This window comes from Babylonia areolata, chromosome 29 (genome assembly GCF_041734735.1).
Source record: "Babylonia areolata isolate BAREFJ2019XMU chromosome 29, ASM4173473v1, whole genome shotgun sequence".
NCBI lineage: Eukaryota > Metazoa > Mollusca > Gastropoda > Neogastropoda > Buccinidae > Babylonia > Babylonia areolata.
This window is the reverse complement of record NC_134904.1, coordinates 5593725-5616224: the sequence shown is the minus strand read 5'-3', so window position 1 is coordinate 5616224 and position 22500 is coordinate 5593725. Positions and strand designations below refer to the sequence as shown.

General features: G+C 45.4%; 1 protein-coding gene and 1 non-coding gene across 3 annotated transcripts in view; one reads left to right on the top strand and one right to left on the bottom strand.

Annotated features, from left to right (window-relative positions):
- Nucleotides 1-22500, top strand: part of LOC143274878 (uncharacterized) — a 23050-nt gene that overhangs the window by 305 nt on the left and 245 nt on the right. The window contains exons 1-4 of one of the 2 annotated variants that reach the window (XM_076578847.1): nucleotides 1-41; nucleotides 12031-12174; nucleotides 16439-16886; nucleotides 22181-22500. The exon at nucleotides 1-41 is cut by the window's left edge and continues 305 nt beyond it; the exon at nucleotides 22181-22500 is cut by the window's right edge and continues 245 nt beyond it. In XM_076578847.1, the coding sequence (XP_076434962.1) occupies nucleotides 12051-12174; nucleotides 16439-16878 (564 nt within the window). In that variant the 5' untranslated portion in view covers nucleotides 1-41; nucleotides 12031-12050 and the 3' untranslated portion in view covers nucleotides 16879-16886; nucleotides 22181-22500. Of the gene's footprint in view, nucleotides 42-3615; nucleotides 3636-12030; nucleotides 12175-16438; nucleotides 16887-22180 lie in introns of those variants that run through there. The other variant, XM_076578848.1, reaches the window with a different exon arrangement.
- Nucleotides 10559-10677, bottom strand: LOC143275130 (5S ribosomal RNA). The gene has a single exon (XR_013053382.1). It is a non-coding gene; the product is annotated as a 5S ribosomal RNA (ribosomal RNA).

Genomic DNA, 22500 nt, shown 5'->3' with positions numbered 1-22500 from the left:
TAATTGCTGCAGCAGCCTTCGTCACTCACGAAACGCTTGAGGTGATGGTCATATGTTTTATGGAATGCGTTATTTGATTCTTTATTTGTATTTGTATTTCTTTTTATCATAACAGATTTCTCTGTGTGAAATTCGGGCTGCTCAGGCTGGATTTTTTGTTCTACATTTTAAGAAGTTTTCTTCTTACATTTGTATGTATTCTAATACATTGGCTCGAGTAAGGAAGCAGGCAGGCAGCTTGACGTCGACACTCCTCAGGTTGATATCGCCCGGGCAAAGACCCTGTATACAAATAAAAAACCACGTCACTGCAATCATTTGAGGGGAGGTTTTTACAGAGTTACGTCCCTTCATTTAGGACTGGCACCGAGGTGATTGATTGATTGATGTGGATACTTCTATAGCGCCTATCCTCGGTCAGAGACCAAGCTCTAAGCGCTTTACATACACGGGGACATTTGCACCACAGGCTGCCTACCTGGGTAGAGCCGACTGACGGCTGCCACTGGGCGCTCATCATTCGTTTCCTGTGCCATTCAATCAGATTTCAGACGCACACACATACACACTTAGACAGACATGTAACATTTTACGTGTATGACCGTTTGTTTGTTTTTTATTTACCCCGCCATGTAGGCAGCCATACTCCGTTTTCGGGGGTGTGCATGCTGGGTATATTCTTGTTTCCATAACCCACCGAACGCTGACATGGATTACAGGATCTTTAACGTGCGTATTCGATCTTCTGCGTGCGCATACACACGAAGGGGGTTCAGGCACTAGCAGGTCTGCACATATGTTGACCTGGGAGATCGGAAAAATCTCCACCCTCTACCCACCAGGTGCACCGAGATTCGAACCCAGGACCCTCAGATTGAAAGTCCAGCGCTTTAACCATTCGGCTATTCCACCCGTCACCCGAGGTGACCTGAAGAATGGCAGGAAAAAAACAACAACAAAAAACAAACAAAAACAAACAAACAAAAAAAAAAAGGTGGAGATCATAAGTGTGCAGCATTTCATAGTACCAGTTCACAGTACAAGCGAGTCTGTCATGGAAAATAGTTTTACCGATACCCAGCGGATGTAAAGAGCGACATTTTACCTTTTTGTTACTTTATTTCTTAAAATAAATGAAATCAACTAAATTGAAAAAAGCCCCCATTCTACCCTGAGGAGTTAAGAGCATCGGTAGTCTTCCATGCCATGTTGATACGAAGAAGAAGAAAAACGAAAAAGAAACACACACACACACACACACACACACACACACACACTGAAAATATACTGTTTTTCCTCCAAATTTCGTCTGGACGCATTCGGAAATGCTGTAGAAGACCCCCCCCCCCCCTTTTTTTTTTTCTCGGTTTATGCATATGTAGGAATGTGAAAAACAGTTTTAACGAAACAAATTGTGATGTCACAGCAATGCTGGGGCGCGCACAGGGCTCAGTGAATCTCGGGAAACGATTGCCGATTATCACTAAGAATTGGTTGTTGCCCTTCTTTGAGTTATCGGCTGTAGCAGACGTTTTGTGTACGTACTCACTGGCGCGGGGGGTATAATGAGTTAAAGTTCTGGATCCTTAGCCGAGCGGAATATCCATTCTTGGACGAGGGGGGGGGGGGGGTGGGGGGGTTGTGGTGGGAGGAGGGATTGGGGAGGGGGGGGGGGGGGGAATTATGTTTAGCACTGCACATCACCGGAAACCATAACACGTTGAGATGGGCAGCGAAAACGTTTTATCTGTGTGTGTGTGTGTGTGTGTGTGTGTGTGTGTGATGATAATTATAAAATGTATCGGAAACCATGAACGTTGAGATCGGCAGCGAAAATGTTCGTTTCATTTGTGTGTGTGTGTGTGTGTGTGTGTCTGTGTGACTGTGTGTGTGTTTCGATAATGATAAATGTATTTCTGCATCGCTTAATTATGTGCGAAATCCAGTCAAAGCGCTTTCAGAACTTGGAACACACGCATGCAGAACTCTGAAACATAGAGACGAAAGACAAAACTTAAGGAGACCGTGGACTAGAGTAACTGGGCAGAAAAAAGGATTATATATATATATATATATATATATATATATATATATATATATATATATATATATATATATATATTACAATAATCTTTTTTTCTTTTCTTTTTTTTAATTTGTGTGTGTGTGAGGGAGAGTGTGTGTGTGTGTGCGCGCGCGCGCTCGCGCGCTTAGAGTTGACTTCATCAAGATTTTGCGCCTTATAAATATTATTATTAGTGGTAGTAGTATTTTTCTGTATTTATCTATTATTTTTATTTATTTATTTTATGTATTTATTTATTTACTTTTGTTGTTTTTTTCTCAAGGCTTGACAAAGCGCGTTGGGTTACGCCGCTGCTGGCAGATGTGGTGTAGCGTATATGGATTTGACCGAACGCAATGACGCCGCCTTGAGCTACTGATACTGATATTCATTTATTTATTCATTTATTTATTTGTCTATTTATCTGTTTTTATTTATTTATTATTATTTATCATTTTATTTTATTTCATTTTTTGGAAAGAGATGGGTTTTCAAGCTAGACTTGGAAAACAAACAAAACAAAGAAAGAAAAGTTGTGTGTTTGCGATTGGAATTCAGCAACATTTTGACAGGTGAGCCCGGCGTTGAAGCGACTGATCCAACCAGGCACCCAGACTGATTCAAGAGATAGATAGATCTGCTTACAGGGTCACTGGAACTCGTACCGTAATTTTAACTGCCTCTTAAACACCATGCATCCAGTAAACGCCCACCTACCCCCCCCCCCCCCACCCCCCCCCCCACCTCCTCCCACTGCCCCTGTCGACCCCCCCCCCCCATTATTGATTAAAAACTATGCATAGGGTAAATTATCTTGTAACCCCCCCCCCCTCCCCCCAAACCCCACCCCCACTTTGAATTTTATTTTATTTTATTTTATTTTTTTTATTTTTTAATTTTTTTTTTTTCATGAACTCATGACAGTTCGTTTGCTATTTGCAGATCGTGTTGCTTTTAAAAACTAGTACAGATTTAGACATTTGAGATGTCGACGTGTCATTGAAAACGTAGATCAGAGCATGACGTACGGTTTTTTTTCTATGACGTAATGTCTTCTTTTCAGTATCTGGCCTCTCTCTCTCTCTTTGTCTCTTGTGATGGGTGCCCATAAACCTGTGTACGATTAACTAATTTAGTCTTTGAATTGTTTCATTGACAGTATTTGCTTCGTAAACTAGTTCGTTCTATATACATTTGACGCTGCAACTTAGAATTGTACGCCCTTGACATAAAAAGGTTTTAGATACGCCAGTGTCAATAAAAACCGTCTGAAGTCTCTCTCTCTCTCTCTCTCTCTCTCTCTCTCTCTATATATATATATATATATATATGTGTGTGTGTGTGTGTGTGTGTGTGTGTGTGTATAAATATTTTTTCTTTTGCTGTTAAGATAAGTCCTTGATATTAGGTTACTAAATATATAGGATTGTCGTGTTTCAGTCTCTGAACACAACAGCAGCGCAGCTATTCTATTCGAATAATTACATTACACACGCACGCATGCACGCACCCCCACACACACCCACACACCCACACATTGTTCAGAGAAGACAAGCAGACGAAGAAACAGGTTCGGTGTTCTTTCTTTTCCTTTCTTCCTTTATCAGCAGTGATTTTCTTGTCTGATTTTGTTTTTCCACGTCTGCTCTTTTCTGTACTGTACTGTACTGTACTGCACTGTACTGTACCTTGTGCTGTTCTGAACTGTACTGCACTGTACTGAACCTTGTGCTGTTCTGAACTGTACTGTACTGTACTGAACCTTGTGCTGTTCTGAACTGTACTGTACTGTACTGTACTGTACCTTGTGCTGTTCTGAACTGTACTGTACTGTACTGTACTGTACCTTGTGCTGTTCTGAACTGTACTGTACTGTACTGTACCTTGTGCTGTTCTGAACTGTACTGTACTGTACTGTACCTTGTGCTGTTCTGAACTGTACTGCACTGTACTGTACCTTGTGCTGTTCTGAACTGTACTGTACTGTACTGAACCTTGTGCTGTTCTGAACTGTACTGTACTGTACTGAACCTTGTGCTGTTCTGAACTGTACTGTACTGTACTGAACCTTGTGCTGTTCTGAACTGTACTGTACTGTACTGTACCTTGTGCTGTTCTGAACTGTACTGTACTGTACTGTACTGTACCTTGTGCTGTTCTGAACTGTACTGTACTGTATTGTACTGTACCTTGTGCTGTTCTGAACTGTACTGCACTGTACTGAACCTTGTGCTGTTCTGAACTGTACTGTACTGTACTGTATTGTACTGCTCTGTATTGTACTGTACTGCTCTGAATTGAGCTGTACTGTACTGTACTGCACTGCACTGCACTGCACAGTAATGTACTGTACTGTACTGTATTGCATTGCATTGTACTTTGTACTGTTCTGAACTGAACAGTTCTGCACTTTATTGTTCTGCACTGTACTGTACTGTACTACACTGTTTTGTTCTGTTCTGCACTATACTGGCTGTGCTGTGTTGTGCTGTGCTGTGCTGTGCTGTGCTGTGCCGTGCCGTGCCGTGCCGTGCCGTGCTGTGCCGTGCCGTGCCGTGCTGTGCTGTGCTGTGCTGTGCCGTGCTGTGCTGTGCTGTGCTGTGCTGTGCCGTGCTGTGCCGTGCTGTGCTGTGCTGTGCCGTGCTGTGCTGTGCTGTGCTGTGCTGTGCTGTGCTGTGCTGCACCGCATTGTGCTTCACTGCGATGCAATGCAATGCACTGTACTGCGGCATATATACTCAACAGTACATTGTAGTGCTTTGTACTACAATGCACTGCACTGCAGTCGTACCCAGCTGTAGTTTACTGAAGTTTACTGTACTGCACTGTGGTACTGTAGTCGACTGTACTGCACAGCAGTGTAGTGTACTGTAGTGTACTGTATTGCACTGTAGTGTACAGTAGTGTACTGTATTGCACTGTAGTGTACTGTATTGCACTGTAGTGTACAGTAGTGTACTGTATTGCACTGTAGTGTACAGTAGTGAACTGTATTGCACTGTAGTGTACTGTATTGCACTGTAGTGTACTATATTGCACTGTAGTGTACAGTATTGCACTGTAGTGAACTGTATTGCACTGTAGTGTACAGTAGTGAACTGTATTGCACTGTAGTGTACAGTAGTGAACTGTATTGCACTGTAGTGTACTGTAGTGAACTGTATTGCACTGTAGTGTACTGTATTGCACTGTAGTGTACTGTATTGCACTGTAGTGTACAGTAGTGAACTGTAGTGTACTGTAGTGAACTGTATTGCACTGTAGTGTACTGTAGTGAACTGTATTGCACTGTAGTGTACAGTAGTGAAATGTATTGCACTGTAGTGTACTGTAGTGAACTGTATTGTACAGTAGTGTACAGTAGTGTACTGTATTGCATTGTAGTGTACTGTATTGCATTGTAGTGTACTGTATTGCACTGTAGTGTACTTATTGCACTGTAGTGTACTGTTGTGCAAAGTACTGCACTGTAGTGTATTTATTGCACTGTATTGCACTGTAGTGTACTGTAGTGAACTGTATTGCACTGTAGTGTACAGTAGTGAACTGTATTGCACTGTAGTGTACTGTATTGCACTGTAGTGTACTGTAGTGAACTGTATTGCACTGTAGTGTACTGTAGTGAACTGTATTGCACTGTAGTGTACAGTAGTGTACTGTATTGCATTGTAGTGTACTGTATTGCACTGTAGTGTACTGTATTGCACTGTCGTGTACTGTTGTGCAAAGTACTGCACTGTAGTGTACTTATTGCACTGTATTGCACTGTAGTGTACTGTAGTGAACTGTATTGCACTGTAGTGTACTGTAGTGAACTGTATTGCACTGTAGTGTACAGTAGTGAACTGTATTGCACTGTAGTGTACAGTAGTGAACTGTATTGCACTGTAGTGTACAGTAGTGAACTGTATTGCACTGTGGTGTACTGCATTGCACTGTAGTGTACTGTAGTGAACTGTATTGCACTGTGGTGTACTGCATTGCACTGTGGTGTACTGTATTGCACTGTAGTGTACTGTAGTGAACTGTATTGCACTGTGGTGTACTGCATTGCACTGTGGTGTACTGTATTGCACTGTAGTGTACAGTAGTGAACTTCAGTGTACTGTACTACACTGTAGTGTACTGTATTGCACTGTAGTGTACTGTATTGCACTGTAGTGAACTGTAGTGTACTGTATTGCACTGTAGTGTACTGTATTGCACTGTAGTGTACTGTTGTGTACTGTATTGCACTGTAGTGTACTGTATTGCACTGTAGTGTACTGTATTGCACTGTAGTGTACTGTATTGCACTGTAGTGTACTGTACTGTACTGTAGTGCACTGTATTGCACTGTAGTGTACTGTATTGCACTGTAGTGTCGCACTGTAGTGAACTGTATTGCACTGTAGTGTACTGTACTGCACTGTATTGCACTGTAGTGTACTGTACTGCACTGTAGTGTACTGTATTGCACTGTAGTGTCGCACTGTAGTGAACTGTATTGCACTGTAGTGAACTGTAGTGTACTGTAGTATACTGTACTGCACTGCACTGTTGTATAGTGTACTGTAGTTTACTGTACTGTAGTGTACAAAAAGCAAAAAACAAAAAAAAAAAAAAACCCCCCAACTTCTTGGGAATCGAACTCATGTCCTCTCCCAGTCGTCAATCCGCGACACTATCACAAAACCACTTCACCACGGCGGCTGGTTTAGCTGCGAAGACTTAGTCTATGTCTGCATGTATATATATATGTATGACCAGTGTGCCAGAGATGATGAAAGAGGAAGGGTGCGCGGGTACAGCCCTGTGCTGTTCCCTGTGTCCAGTCTTTGCTCGGCTACAGTTCGTCTTTTTTTTATCTTTTTTTTTTTACGTGTTACCTTCTTTAGTAGCTATTGTCCCTGGAGTGTAACCTATCCATGTGTGTGTTTGTATTGTCTGTCTGTCTGTCTGTTTTGTCTGTCTCTTTGTGTGTGTGTGTCTGTTTTTGTGTTTATCCCTGTTTGTCTTTCCCTCTGCCAGTCTGTCGACCTGGTTGACTTACCTGACTGGCTTTTGTCTGTTTCTTTTTTCTCTTTCTGTCTGTGTGTCTGTGTGTCTGTCTGTCTGTCTATGTTCCTGTGAGTGGATGGATGGGTGGATGATTGAGTGAATGAATGAATGAATGTGTGTGTGTGTGTGTGTGTGTGTGTGTGTGTGTGTGTGTGCTTACTTGTGTGGTTGGGTTGGGGGTTTTTTTGTTAGTGTGCGTGCGCGCGCACGTGTGTGTGTGTGGGTGTGTGTGTGGGCGCGCGCGCGGGCGCTCTCCGTCTCCGACTACGTACATTTGTCTTTCATATGGAGAATACTTGACCCAAACAACAGGACCAGTCCATTGACCTGAATGACCACAAGTTGTCCATCATTCTTCACACGCGAAGAAAGACTTCATTCATCAGTCCACATATGTCTACTTCTCTGCCCTGCCCACAGGAGAACTGCTTGGCTCCAAGCAGAAACAACCCACCGACCTGGTCCATTCGTTCTGCTGACATTAACTCGTTGACTGCCTAATTAACGCTGGGAATCAGTGTGTCGTAGAACTGAAGTTCAAAGCCTACTTATTGTGTGTATTTCCGAAGCGGTGTAACTGATTTTGCCCAGCAAAAAGTAATGATATCCCAAGAGAAATGAACCCGGTACATTTTTAGCGTCCTAAATTCAGGGAACTTTTTTTTTTTTTTTTTTTTTTTTTACGGACAATGTTCTTGCATGGATGAAACAATATTATCATGATGAAATGATATTACCATTAGTAGATGTTGTGACCCACTTTCAGTGACAGCCGATTGACCTAGAACTTGTGTGCCCCGGATAGAAAAATAAACATTCTGCCATGGTTTAACAACCCATCTTCCAGATCATCCCCACCCACACAGGCACTGAGCTTCTGATCTGGTATTACTACATTCGTTTTGCTTTAATAATAATGCGTTGTGATTGATGTCCCACCGGAGAATACTCCCTGATCCCCACGCCCCCCACCCCCCCCCCCCCCCCACACCTCCACCCCTAGAATCAACAACCCGCTGTCTTGGGACAGTCACTTTGCATATATGTCCATGCCCGGAGCTAACTACTGGCCGGCCAATGAAAACAAATTAACCCAGCTGACACATTCTTTCTGCTTTAGTTCGTTGCTCCATCGAAGAATACTTGACCCACACATCCACCCCCTTCACAAAAGACACAACTTGTTGTTGTGGTGCACACTCTTTCTTTCTTTCTTTCTTTCTTTCCTTTGTGTGTGTGTGTGTGTGTGTGTGTGGTGTGTGTGTTTGTGGTGTGTGTGTGTGTGTGTGTGTGTGTGTGTGGTGTGTGTGTGTTGTGTGTGTGTGTGTGTGTGTGTGTGTGTGTTGTGTGTGTGGGGGATGTGTGTGTGTGTGTGTGTGTGTGTGTGTGTGTGTTGTGTGTGGGGTGTGTGTGTGCGGTGGGTGTGTGTGTGTGTGGGGGGGGGGGGGGGGGTTTGTGTGTGGGGTGTGTGTGTGTGTGTGTCTGTGTCTGTGTCTGTGTATGTGTGTGTGTGTTGTGTGTGTGGTGTGTGTGTGCGGGGGGGGGGGGGGGGTGCGGGGTGTGTGTGTGTGTGTGTGTGTGTGTGTGTGTGTGTGTGTGTGTGTGTTGTCTTTCTTTCTTGGGAGGCAGCGTGGCAGAATGGGTCAGGCTGTGGACTTGGTGGTGATCCAGTGTCCACCAGTGGTCAGAGGTTCGAGTCCCCCTTCCGGCACGGTGTTGATGTCTTTCGGGAAGGAATTTTATCTCTATTCTCCTCCCCCCCACCCAGGTTGTTGTCTCGTTCCTCATTTATCAGATGGATTCCCCCGTCTCCTTGACGAAGGCAGCAGTACGTTGCAGGTCCTCCGGTCCTCCGTAGAGCTTCCGGGCTGCTGGGATTTTCTCTCGGGGCACTTGGTGAAGTGGGCAGGACTGCAGCAGATATTCTGTAGTCTGGCTACCTGTTCTGCAGGGGCACTGCTCTGTGTCGCCGATACGGAGTTTCGTGTATATGTGGTGTTTCAGGCGGTTGTGGCCTGTCCTGAGCCTGAAAATGGCTACCTGCTCCCGACGAGTCAGCAGGTTACAGTACGGGTCTGCTCTGTTGTGGCATAGATGCTGCGGCTTCCACTTGTTCTGCAGCTTGGCCTTAATGATGGTCCTGGATTCAGAATAGCTGGTAGACCTATCCATCTGCTCTTTCGTAGTGCCTTCCTTTGCCAGGGAGTCAGCAGTCTCGTTGCCAAGCACGTTGCAGTGGGAGGGAATCCACTGCAGGGTGACTGTGTGACTTGTGCAGAGGGAGGCGAGAGAGGAGGACAGATCGTTGAGTTCTGGATCTCTGTTGGACCAAAGGGCCTGCAAAATGGACAAGGGCGTCGGTCAGGAAGACAACGTTGTGGCTGGCGTAGGGGCTGACCTCGATGTGGGCTGCTGCTGTTTTCAAGGCTTCTGCTTCGGCTCTGTAATTGGTGGAGTACAGGCCGGTAGCGAGACAGATCCTTTCTTCTCTGCCTTTCGGCACGGTGTTGATGTCTTTCGGGAAGAAACTTTATCTCCATGCTCCTCACTCCCACCCAGGTATGAATGAGTACCGGACTTCGGCTGGGGAAGGCTAAAAAAAAAAAAAGCAGTGGAAGGTGAGGATTGAGTCCCCGCCTTTACCCCCCGAAAAAGGAGTATGGCTGCCTATATGGCGGGGGTAAAAACGGTCATACACGTAAAATCCCACTCGTGTAAATCACGAGTGAACTTGGGAGTTGCAGCCCATGAACGAAGAAAGAAGAAGAGGAAGAAGAAATCCCGCCTTATTATGCTGAGCCACAGACACAGCGGTTATGGCCGTTACAGGCTATGGGAACTTTTTTACCTTTTAACTCTCCGGGCGCATCATTTGAGCCACCAGCCAGAAGAAACAACCAGAACTAGCACGATATTGTCACTGTCATCGGTCTGCTGCCCCCAGGACCACCACTCACTTGACCCAAACAGAAACATCTCACCGAGTGTGAAGTGGTTGCCCACAAGAACGTCATTCGACCCCCCAGAAACAAATGATATTGTCCCAAGGTTCATAGATAAACTGTGTCTTGGGATCGGCATTTGGAAGGCGGGGCCTACCCCCGAAAGCGGAGTATGGCTGCCTACATGGCGGGGTAAAAACGGTCATACACGTAAAAAGCCCACTCGCGTATACACGAGTGAACGTGGGAGTTGAAGCCCACGAACGCAGAAGAAGAAGAAGAAGGAAGGCGGGGCCCTGTCCTCGCCTCCTTCCCCCAACTGAAGTACAGGTACACCCGTTCATTCACATCAGGGTGGAGTGAGGAAGATCGGAGTAAAATGTCTTTCCAATCAGTTTCAGTTTCAGTAGCTCAAGGAGGCATCACTGCGTTCGGACAAATCCATATACGCTACACCACATCTGCCAAGCAGATGCCTGACCAGCAGCGTAACCCAACGCGCTTAAAAGGTTGCCAACAGCACCCGGTGTTCCCAGGCGGTCACCCATCCAAGTACTAACCGGGCCCGACGTTGCTTAACTTCGGTGATCGGACGAAAACCGGTGTTTTCAACGTGGTATGGCCGTTGGCAAAAAAAAAAAAAGCCCTGAAGGCAGATTCGAACCACGCGTGATCTTTCCAAATAAGGACACATCACCAAGACCGAAGCTGCTGGGAGGGTTTGAACACCGACTAGCTACAAGACCACAAGTCCAACGCTTTACTAAGGTTATTCTACCACCGGGCCGGATGGGTTGCTTGACTACCACCACCTCCAACCCCCCCTCCCCCTCCCTCACCCCCACCCCCGCCCCATCGCCCCCACCACCACGCCCAAAAAATGTCATCCCAATCTGAATCTTTTCGTTGTTTTGTTTTGATGTGTTGCTCCCCCAAACAGGAGAAGATACTAACCAAAAGAAAAAAACAACCCAAAAAACAAAAACAAAAAAAACCCTAAAAAAAAACAACTGTCTTTGAACATTCAAGTTCTTTCTCTGTGTGTGGCCCCCTATTGCGAACAGTATTAATTCGACCCAAATTGAAATAGACTGCTGCCATGACATACCAACTTCACATCTTACTTCAAAAACCGTTTGCAGGGTCCCAGGCTTTTGACACACCACCTGGAGGAATCTTCTGGACGGGTGTTGCTGCTTTTTTTTCTTTTTTTTTTTTTGCCTTGATTTTTTCTACGGGACGCCCCCAGTAACTCCTCGCAGTTGGGGGTGGGGGATGGGAGTGGTGGGGTGGAAGAAGAAGACAGAGAAGATGCTAGGGCGCAGTTTGACTTAAAACAGGAAAATACACAATACACCTCTGCCCTGTCCACTAGTTTTATGTGTTGTCCACGTGAGAGTTTGTGTTAATTATATTTGATCCAAACAGAAACAACCCGCTTTCTTTGATACATCCATTTCTTTCTCTCTCTCTGTCTCTCTGTCTGTCTGTCTCTCTCTCTCTCTCTCTCTCTCTCTCTCTGTGTCTCTCTGTCTCTCTCTTTCTCTGTGTGTGTGTGTGTGTGTGTGTGCGCGCGCGCGCCTCTGCCTCTGTCTGTCTGTCTTTCTCTCCCTCTGTCTTTGTATATATATATATATATATATATTTATATATTTATATATATGTGTGTGCCTCTGCCTCTGTCTCTGTCTGTCTGTCTTTTTCTCCCTCTGTCTTTGTGTATGTATATATATATATATATATATATATATATATATATATATATATGTGTGTGTGTGTGTGTGTGTGTGTGTGTGTGTGTGTGTCCCCTTGTTTTCCATCTCTTCTATCATTCGTTACTACGCTATACACCATTCCATATAAAATACACTCATTTTTGCAATGTGTGTGTGTGTGTGTGTGTGTGTGTGTTCACGTGCGCGCGCGCGCGCGTGTGTGTGTGTATGTGTGTGTTCCCCCCCACCCCCCAACCCCCCCACACAGGAGCGCTGTCGTTCAGGAAGATGGTGAAGAGGGAGGACCTGCTGAAGATCTTCTTCGTCTACCTGTGCCTGTTCCACGTCAGCCCCGCCCACCCGTGCGGCAGGAACCCCATCAGCCGCTTCAGGCCCCTGACCAAGATGTTGGGTGAGCACCGTGTACTGTTGGGGGGTGGGGGGGGGGAGGGGGGAGTAGTGTAGTGGTGATGGGTTCAAGTCTGTCGTGTTCGTCTGTGACTGTTACTGTGACTGTGGGGGTGAGGGTGGGAGTGGGAGTGTAGTGGTGATGGATTCAGTCAGTCGGGTTCGGTTTGTGACTGTGACTGTTACTATGACTGTTACAATGACTGTGTACTGTGGTGGGGGGGGGGGGGGGGGGGGGGGGGGGGGCGGGGGGGGGGAGTGTACTGGTAATGAAATCAGTCTGTCGTGTTCGTCTGTGACTGTTACTGTGACTGTGGGAGGTGGGGGTGGCGGTAGGGGGTGGAGGTGGGAGTGTAGTGGTGATGGATTCAGTCAGTCGTGTTCGGTTTGTGACTGTGACTGTTACTATGACTGTTTCTGTGTACTGTGACTGTGACCGTGAATGTGTACTGTGGCGGGGGAGGGGGGGGGAGCGGGGGTGTAGTGGTGATGGTTCAGTCAGTTGTGTTCGTTTTGTGACTGTGACTGTTACTATGACTGTTACAATGACTGTGTACTGTGGCGGGGACGGGGGGGGCGGGGGGGGGGGGAGTGTACTGGTAATGAAATCAGTCTGTCGTGTTCGTCTGTGACTGTTACTGTGACTGTGGGAGGTGGGGGTGGCATTAGGGGGTGGAGGTGGGAGTGTACTGGTGATGGATTCAGTCAGTTAGTCGTGTTCGGTTTGTGACTGCGACTGTCGTCACTATGACTGTTACTGTGTACTGTGACTGTGACCGTGAGTGTGTACTGTGGCGGAGGGGGGGGGGAGGGGGGTGTAGTGGTGATGGGTTCAGTCAGTTGTGTTCGTTTTGTGACTGTTACTGTTACTGTGTTACTATGACTGTTACAATGACTGTGACTGTGTACTGTGGGGTGGAAGTGTACTGGTAATGAAATCAGTCTGTTGTGTTCGTCTGTGACTGTTACTGTGACTGTGGGTGTGGGGGGGTAGGGGGTGAAGGTGGGAGTGTAGTGGTGATGGATTCAGTCAGTCGTGTTCGTCTTGTGACTGTGACCGTGAGTGTGTACTGTGGCGGAAGGGGGGGGAGTGGGGGTGTACTGGTGATTGAATCAGTCAGCCGTGTTCGTCTGTGACTGTAACTGTTACTGTGTACTGTTACTGTTACAATGACTGACTGTGTACTGTGGCGGAAGTGTACTGGTAATGAAATCAGTCTGTTGTGTTCGTCTGTGACTGTTACTGTGACTGTGGGGGTGGGGGTTAGGGGGTAGAGGTGGGAGTGTACTGGTGATGGATTCAGTCAGTCGTGTTCGTCTGTGACTGTTACTGTTACTATGACTGTTACTGTGTACTGTGACTGTGTACTGTGGGGGGGTGGGGGGGCGGGGGGGGGGGAGTGTACTGGTGATGAAGTCGAGTCTGTCGTGTTCGTCTGTGACTGTTACTGTGACTGTGGGGGTGGGGGTTAGGGGGTGGAGGTGGGAGTGTACTGGTGATGGATTCAGTCGGTCAGTCGTGTTCGGTTTGTGACTGTGACTGTCACTATGACTGTTTCTGTGTACTGTGACTGTGACCGTGAGTGTGTACTGTGGCGGGGGAGGTGGGGGTGGGGGGTGTAGTGGTGATGGGTTCAAGTCAGTCGTGTTCGTTTTGTGACTGTAACTGTTACTGTTACTGTGTACTGTTACTGTTACAATGACTGACTGTGTACTGTGGGAGGGAGTGTACTGGTGATGGGTTCAGTCAGTCGTGTTCGTTTTGTGACTGTGACTGTGGGGGGAGGGGGGCGAGGGGGGAGGAGTGTACTGGTGATTGAATCAGTCAGCCGTGTTCGACTGTGACTGTGACTGTTACTGTGACTGTTATAATGACTGTTACTGTGACTGTGACGGTTACTGTGACTGTGACTGTGTACTATGACTGTGACTGTTAACTCACTCAGTACGGCCAGTCCTCTCTTCTCCTCTACACAGACCCCTCGGATGTCCAGTGGGTGTCTGAATGACCCAGCCTTTAGCTTCCGTCGTCAGAATTGTGGTATTCTTTGTCAACATTCACCTCTTCAGTATAAGAGCCTTCCGCTTGCAATATTTTGATGATGGTAATTGGGGTGAAACGTTGTTAACGTCGTCCCTTTCGCCGTTCGTATGGAGAGAGTTAATGTGACTGTGACTGTTACAATGACTGTGTACTGTGACTATGTACTGTGGAGGTAGTGTACTGGTAGTGGATTCAGTCAGTAGTGTTTGTTTTGTGATTGTGACTGTGACGAACAGTGCGCACTCGCACACACACACATTGATACACATACGAAAACACAGAGGCACACACACACACACACACACGCACACGCACACACACACACACACACACACATGCAACTGATCTAGAAAGTTAAGGTGGGTGTGGGAGGAGGAGGAGAATAAGGGAGGGGAGTGCATGATTTCAGCTAGCATTGGAAGTAATAATTATATTATTACTTTTTCGAAGCGAGTAATAAGAGAATAAGTCTTTTTCCGATGTTCTCAGGGACTAAATTCCAAAGAGAAGGAAAAGCTACAGACCTGAAGACTCGCTTACCATAAATTATCGACTCACTGTATTTTACCAAACAGTTCTTTTCTTCAGAAAACATTATTGTTGATTTTTAAAATTTTGTCGCGCTGGTCCTTCGGTCAGAGACCAAACTCCAAGCACTTTGTATAAACCGCGGAATCATCTGCCACAACAGGCTGTCTACCTGGTTAGACCCAACTGAGAGCTGACTTCAGCTCACGTGGAGTGATGGCCTAGAGGAAACGCGTCGCCTAGGAAGCGAGAGAATCTGAGCGTGCTGGTTCGAATCACGGCTCAGCCGCCGAAATTTTCTCCCCCTCCACTAGATCTTGAGTGGTGGTCTTGGACGCTAATCATTCGGATGAGACGATAAACCGAGGTCCCGTGTGGCTAGCATGCACTTAGCGCACGTAAAAGAACCCACGGCAACAAAAGGGTTGTTCCTTGCAAAATTCTGTAGAAAAATCCACTTCGATAGGAAAAACAAAAAGAAACTGCAGGCAGGAAAAAATACAACAACAAAAAAAAAGGGGGGTGGCACTGTAGTGTAGCGACGTGCTCTCCCTGGGGAGAGCAGTCCGAATTTCACACAGAGAAATCTGTTGTAATAAAAAGAAATACAAATACAACTACAAAATCAGGCGCTTAATTCAACATTCGTTTCCTGTGTCGTTCACTCAAAATGTATGTATATCGGTTGTAGGATTTTTTTTCCTAGGAATTTTGCCTTTGGTTCTTTAATTAATGTGCGCTAAGTGCATGCTGCATGTACTCAGGACCTAGGTTTATCGTCTCACCCGTAAGCCCTGGCGTTCATGACCACCACTCAAGGTCTAGTGGAAGAGTAGAAACTTCTGGTGACTGTGTGGGATTCCAGCCCGCTTGCTTTCTTTCAGAGTCTCAGTTTCTTTTGCTTCTTAAGCGAGCGCACTACCACTAACAAATATATTATGCATGTATACATACACTCTTCCTCTGCGTGTGTGTGTGTGTGTGTGTGTGCGTGCGTGCGTGCGTGCGTGTGTGTGCGGTTGTGTGTATGTGTGTGTGTGTGTGTGTGTGTGTGTGTGTGTACATCTTGAGTGCAGTGGGTGTGGGGTTTGGTTGGAGTGGGAGGATGTGTGTGTGCAGGTGTGTTGCGTGTGTTGTTGTTTTTTAGTATCATGCATGATTATGTCTTTGTGCTTTTCGTTGTTAACTCTTTTTGTACATTAGATTGGGCGTACCAAGTGGTCTTATTATTATTATTATTATTATTATTATTCGTCATCATCATATATTATCATCATCATCATATCGTCATCATCATTGATATCATTATTATTATCATTATTATTATCACCATCACCATCATATGATTATCATTATTGTTGTTTTTATTTTTATCATCATGATGATGATAATGATCATCATCATCATCATCATCATCGTATTATTATTATTAGTATTAGTTTTTTTGGGTTTTTTTTTATTATATACTTTGGAAATTATTATTTTAAATTTATTATTATGATTATGATTATTATTATCATCATGAGCAGCAGCAGCAGCAGCATCATCATCATGATCATCATATCATCACCATCATTAATATCATTATCATTAGTATTATTATCATTATGATGATCACCATCATATTATCATAATTATCATCACCATCATATTATTATTATTATCATTATTATCATTATCATTACCCACCCTGCAGGCAGAGACATCAACTCCCTGCTCAACCTCCTCCGTTCCTCCAACCCGGCCCTCTACCAGCAAGTGCAGGATGAATGGCGACGCTACGCCGATTGCGTTGGTCTGGTGGACACGGGGTACTTCAAACGGTCCTCCTCCTTCTCCTCCTCCCCCTCCTCCCCCTCCTCCTCCTCCTCCTCCTCGTCGTCGTCATCGTCGTCATTACCACTGGGACTCCACTCCTCCTCCCTCCTCCACCACCTCCCCACCTCCCAACAGGCACCGGCCCAGCAGGGGCAGGGCAGGATGAGGGTGATGAGGAGGAGGATGATGAGGACGAGGAGGAGGCTGGTGGCAGGGGGAGCTGAAGGCCTTCACCAGTCCGGGATGATGATGATGCCTGCAGAGCGACGCAGGCAGCTGGGGTCAGGAGCAGCTTGGAGGAAGCTGGGGCCGCAGTGAAGTTTGGGGTGAGTCGGTTACTTCATGGTTCGGTTCGGTTCGGTGTTTTGTGTTTTGTTTTTTTGTTTTGGTTTTTTTTTTTTTTTTTTTTTTTTTTTTTGCTGCCCCATCATCTGCACCGTTTCAGTGGCATTACTCCTACGCCGCTCATTTAGATTCCCCCCATACACGGCCACACCCGGGTTCGTCCGTCGCAGTTCCAGCGTCGGCAGTCCACAGGGAGCCATCGATGTTAGGTCGCCTGGAGGCCACACACCAGAGGAGACCCTGCACTGCTGCTGAGTCACTTCGGTGGTGTTCAGTGGTGCCTGTTCTGATTTTTACGTACTTAGGACACCACCTACTAAGCCCCCTACTAACGACAATAATGGCTTAGTCGCGGAGCCAGACTGAGTGAGCGTCCCTCCCAGAGTGGAGACCGCCACCACGTCCCTCAAACAACAGCCCCTCGGTTCGGTGTTTTCCGTTCGGTTCGGTTCGGGTTTTCTAAGTTTCAGTTTCAGTTTCAGTAGCTCAAGGAGGCGTCACTGCGTTCGGACAAATCCATGTACGCTACACCACATCTGCCAAGCAGATGCCTGACCAGCAGCGTAACCCAACGCGCTTAGTCACAGGCCTTGAGAAAAAAAAAAGATTTAAAAAAAAAGATAAATACATTAAAAAAAAGAACTACTATTACTAATAATAATATGAATAAGGCGCAAAAATTTGATGAAGTCAACTATAAGCGTACAAAAAAAAAAAAAAAAAAAATATATATATATATATATATATATATTTATATATAACTGAATAAATAATGATAATATAATTTTAAAAAATAAAATAAAATAAACAAACAAATAAATAAATAAGAAGAAGGATGAAAATAAAATAGATAAATAAATCAATCAGTAAATAAAATAAATAAATAAAAAGACAACAATGAATATAAGCAATGAATATATAAGCAAATAAATGTAAGAAGGATGAAAATAAAATAGATAAATAAATCAGTCAATAAAAAAAAAAAAAAAAAAAGACAACAATGAATATAAGCAATGAATATATAAGCAAATAAATGTAAAAAATAATAATAATAATAATAAAAAGCATTCACACATTCACATATACACACACATATGCATAACAATTTCCAAAGATACTGACACTAACACTGACACTGGTTTCTATTGCCATTGGCAAAGATACCCTTTTGGCAAGGGGGTTTACTATACATAATGCCAATGACTAACACTGACACTGATTTCTAATGCCATTGGCAAACATACCCTTTTGGAAAGGGGGTTTACTATACATAGTGCCGATGACTGACACTGACACTGATTTCTATTGCCATTGGCAAAGATACCCTTTTGGAAAGGGGGTTTACTATACATAGTGCCAATGACTGACACTGACACTGATACTTATTTCTATTGCCATCGGTAATGATGCCTTTTTGGCAAGGGGGTTTACAATACATTGTGCCGATGACTGACACTGACACTGACACTGACACTGATTTCTATTGCCATTGGCAAACATACCCTTTTGGCAAGGGGTTTACTATACATAGTGCCAATGACTAACACTGACACTGGTTTCTATTGCCATTGGCAAACATACCCTTTTGGCAAGGGGGTTTACTATACATAGTGCCAATGACTAACACTGACACTGGTTTCTATTGCCATTGGCAAACATACCCTTTTGGCAAGGGGGTTTACTATACATAGTGCCGATGACTAACACTGACACTGGTTTCTATTGCCATTGGCAAACATACCCTTTTGGCAAGGGGGTTTACTATACATAGTGCCGATGACTAACACTGACACTGATTTCTATTGCCATTGGCAAAGATACCCTTTTGGAAAGGGGGTTTACTATACATAGTGCCAATGACTGACACTGACACTGATACTTATTTCTATTGCCATCGGTAATGATGCCTTTTTGGCAAGGGGGTTTACAATACATAGTGCCGATGACTGACACTGACACTGACACTGACACTGATTTCTATTGCCATTGGCAAACATACCCTTTTGGCAAGGGGGTTTACTATACATAGTGCCAATGACTGACACTGACACTGGTTTCTATTGCCATTGGCAAACATACCCTTTTGGAAAGGGGGTTTACTATACATAGTGCCGATGACTAACCCTGACACTGACACTGACACTGATTTCTAATGCCATCGGCAATGATACCCTTTTGGAAAGGGGGTTTACTATACATAGTGCCAATGACTGACATTGACACTGGTTTCTATTGACATTGGCAAAGATACCCTTTTGGCAAGGGGAGTGATGGCCTAGAGGTAACGCGTCCGTCTAGGAAGCGAGAGAATCTGAGGGCGCTGGTTCGAATCACGGCTCAGCCGCCGATATTTTCTCCCCCCCCCCCCCCCCCAATTCCACTAGACCTTGAGTGGTGGTCTGGACGCTAGTCATTCGGATGAGACGATAAACCGAGGTCCCGTGTGCAGCATGCACTTAGCGCGCGTAAAAGAACCCACGGCAACAAAAGGGTTGTTTCTGGCAAAATTCTGTAGAAAAATCCACTTCGACAGGAAAAACCAAATAAAACTGCACGCAGGAAAAAATACAAAAAAATGGGTGGCGCTGTAGTGTAGCGACGCGCTCTCCCTGGGGAGAGCAGCCCGAATTTCACACAGAGAAATCTGTTGTGATAAAAAGGAATACAAATACACAAGTACAAATACACAAAATAGTGTCGATAAGCATCGGCCAAAATATGTTCGGCTGATATAAAGAGTTTCTCAAGAGAGGGAGAGAGAGAGAATGAATAAATGAATGAATCTTTATTTTCCAACGGTGAAGATATTAGAGAGAGAGAGAGAGAGAGAGAGAGAGAGAGAGAGAGAGTTTCACTTTCTTAAGGAGGCGTCACTGCGCTCGGACAAATCCATATACGCTACACCACATCTGCTAGGTGTATGCCTGACCAGCAGCAAAACCCAACGCGCTTAGTCAGGCCTTGTGTCTCTGTGTACCTATCAGAGGGGATTTCTTTTCTTCTACAGATTTTTGCCAGAGGACAACACTCTCGTTGCCATGGGTTCTTTTTTCAGTGCGCCAAGTGCGTGCTGCACACGGGACCTGGGTTTATCGTCTCGTCCCAATGACTAGACGCTCAGTTCGATTTTCTTGTCAAACCGGGTAGAAAGGGCGAGAGCGGGATTCGAACCCACACCCTCATGGACTCTCTATATTGGAAAACTGATCGTCTTAACTATTCTACAACTTTCCTCCCAGGTGAAAAGACAGACAAACAGAAACACTTCTTCTTCTTCTTCTTCCGCGTTCCCTGCACGCTAGATTTTCAGTCCGGTCAGGACAGCGAAGTCCGTGGTCCGTCGCAGGGACCCCACCGGTCCCCACAGTTTCTCTTGGAGCTCCACCGGGCTGGACCTTGTCTGGCACCTCAGAGCGTCGAAGGTGGGGCAGGACTGCAGGATATGGGAGGGGGTCTGTGGGCCTGTGCCACACGGGTACTGGTCAGTATGTGATATCTTCAGACGGTAGAGGTGGGAGAGGAGCTGACAATGTCCCGCTCGCAGTCTGAAGATTGAAACAGAAAGACAATGACGACGACGACGACGACGACGACGACGATGATGTCGACGTCGTCGGGTTTTTTTTTAACTCACTCAGTACGGCCAGTCCTCTCTTCTCCTCTACACAGACCCCTCGGATGTCCAGTGGGTGTCTGAATGACCCAACCTTTAGCTTCCGTCGTCAGAACTGTGGTATTCTTTGTCAACATTCACCTCTTCAGTATAAGAGCGTTCCGCTTGCAATATTTTGATGATGGTAATTGGGATGAAACTCTGTTAACGTCGTCTCTTTCGCCGTTCGTATGGAGAGAGTTAATTAAAGGCCAGTCCTGAAAGAGCTGAGTGCAGGGATTTGACGACTGAAGTGGAAGATGGAGAGTGTCCAGTGTGAAAGGTCCAGAGACAGAGACAGACTGTTCAATGTGAAAGGTCCAGAGACAGAGACAGACTGTTCAATGTGAAAGGTCCAGAGACAGAGACAGACTGTTCAATGTGAAAGGTCCAGAGACAGAGACAGACTGTCCAGTGTGAAAGGTCCAGAGACAGAGACAGACTGTTCAATGTGAAAGGTCCAGAGACAGAGACAGACTGTCCAGTGTGAAAGGTCCAGAGACAGACTGTTCAATGTGAAAGGTCCAGAGACAGAGACAGACTGTTCAATGTGAAAGGTCCAGAGACAGAGACAGACTGTCCAGTGTGAAAGGTCCAGAGACAGACTGTCCAGTGTGAAAGGTCCAGAGACAGAGACAGACTGTTCAATGTGAAAGGTCCAGAGACAGAGACAGACTGTTCAATGTGAAAGGTCCAGAGACAGAGACAGACTGTCCAGTGTGAAAGGTCCAGAGACAGAGACAGACTGTTCAATGTGAAAGGTCCAGAGACAGAGACAGACTATTCAGTGTGAAAGGTCCAGAGACAGAGACAGACTGTCCAGTGTGAAAGGTCCAGAGACAGAGACAGAGTGTTCAATGTGAAAGATCCAGAGACAGAGACAGAGTGGTGAACGGCTGTAGAGTGACTCTGGGAACGCGGAAACATGACTCAGTGGTTCTGAAGCTGATCGTAGAGAGCACGATGGAGTGTGAAGAATGATTTGTATTTGTATTCCTTTTTATCACAGCAGATTTCTCTGTGTGAAATTCGGGCTGCTCTCCCCAGGGAGAGCGCGTAGCTACACTACAGCGCCACCCATTGTTGTTTTTTTTTGTAATCTATTCCTGCGTGCAGTTTTATTTGTTTTTCCTATCGAAGTGGATTTTTCTACAGAATTTTGCTAGGAACGACCCTTTTGTTGCCGTGGGTTCTTTTACGTGCGCTAAGTGCATGCTAGCACACGGGACCGCGGTTTATCGTCTCATCCGAATGACTAAGCGTCCAGACCACCACTCAAGGTCTAGTGGAGGGGGGGGGGAGAAAATATCGGCGGCTGAGCCGTGATTGGAACCAGCGCGCTCAGATTCTCTCGCTTCCTAGGCGGACGCGTTACCTCTAGACCATCACTCCACTGACATGGGTGGTGGTGGTGGTAGGGATGGTGACTTTTGTATGATTATAATACTATGATAACACACCTTAGAAAAAAAAATGGTAAGGACAGTTTGGCTCAGAACAATGATGGCGATTATGATGATGATGATTATGATGACCGGCGACGACTGACGATGATGACGACGACGATGATGATGATGACGTTGAACAGGTTTAATTACTTTTTTTTGTATGCATTCGTTGCAGACTGAGGAGAGAAAGTGACGGAGATGAGGAGCTAGACGTCATCACACTGTCCGCTGCCTTATTCACACACACAACTCTTCAGCCTTCTTGTCCAGCCGACCAGAGCAAGGGAGCAAACTGGGAATTCAACATCGTCGTTAGTGAACTCCCTTACTCAACTTAAAAAAATATATACATATTGAGGAAAAACTACATCAAAGAATACTTTTTACTATCATAAATTTGGAGACAAAAGTTCCACATGATAAGAATAATGTTTGAAATGTTGGAGAAATAGAAACAAAATATAATTATTAACCAAAGAACATAATTTTGCTTTA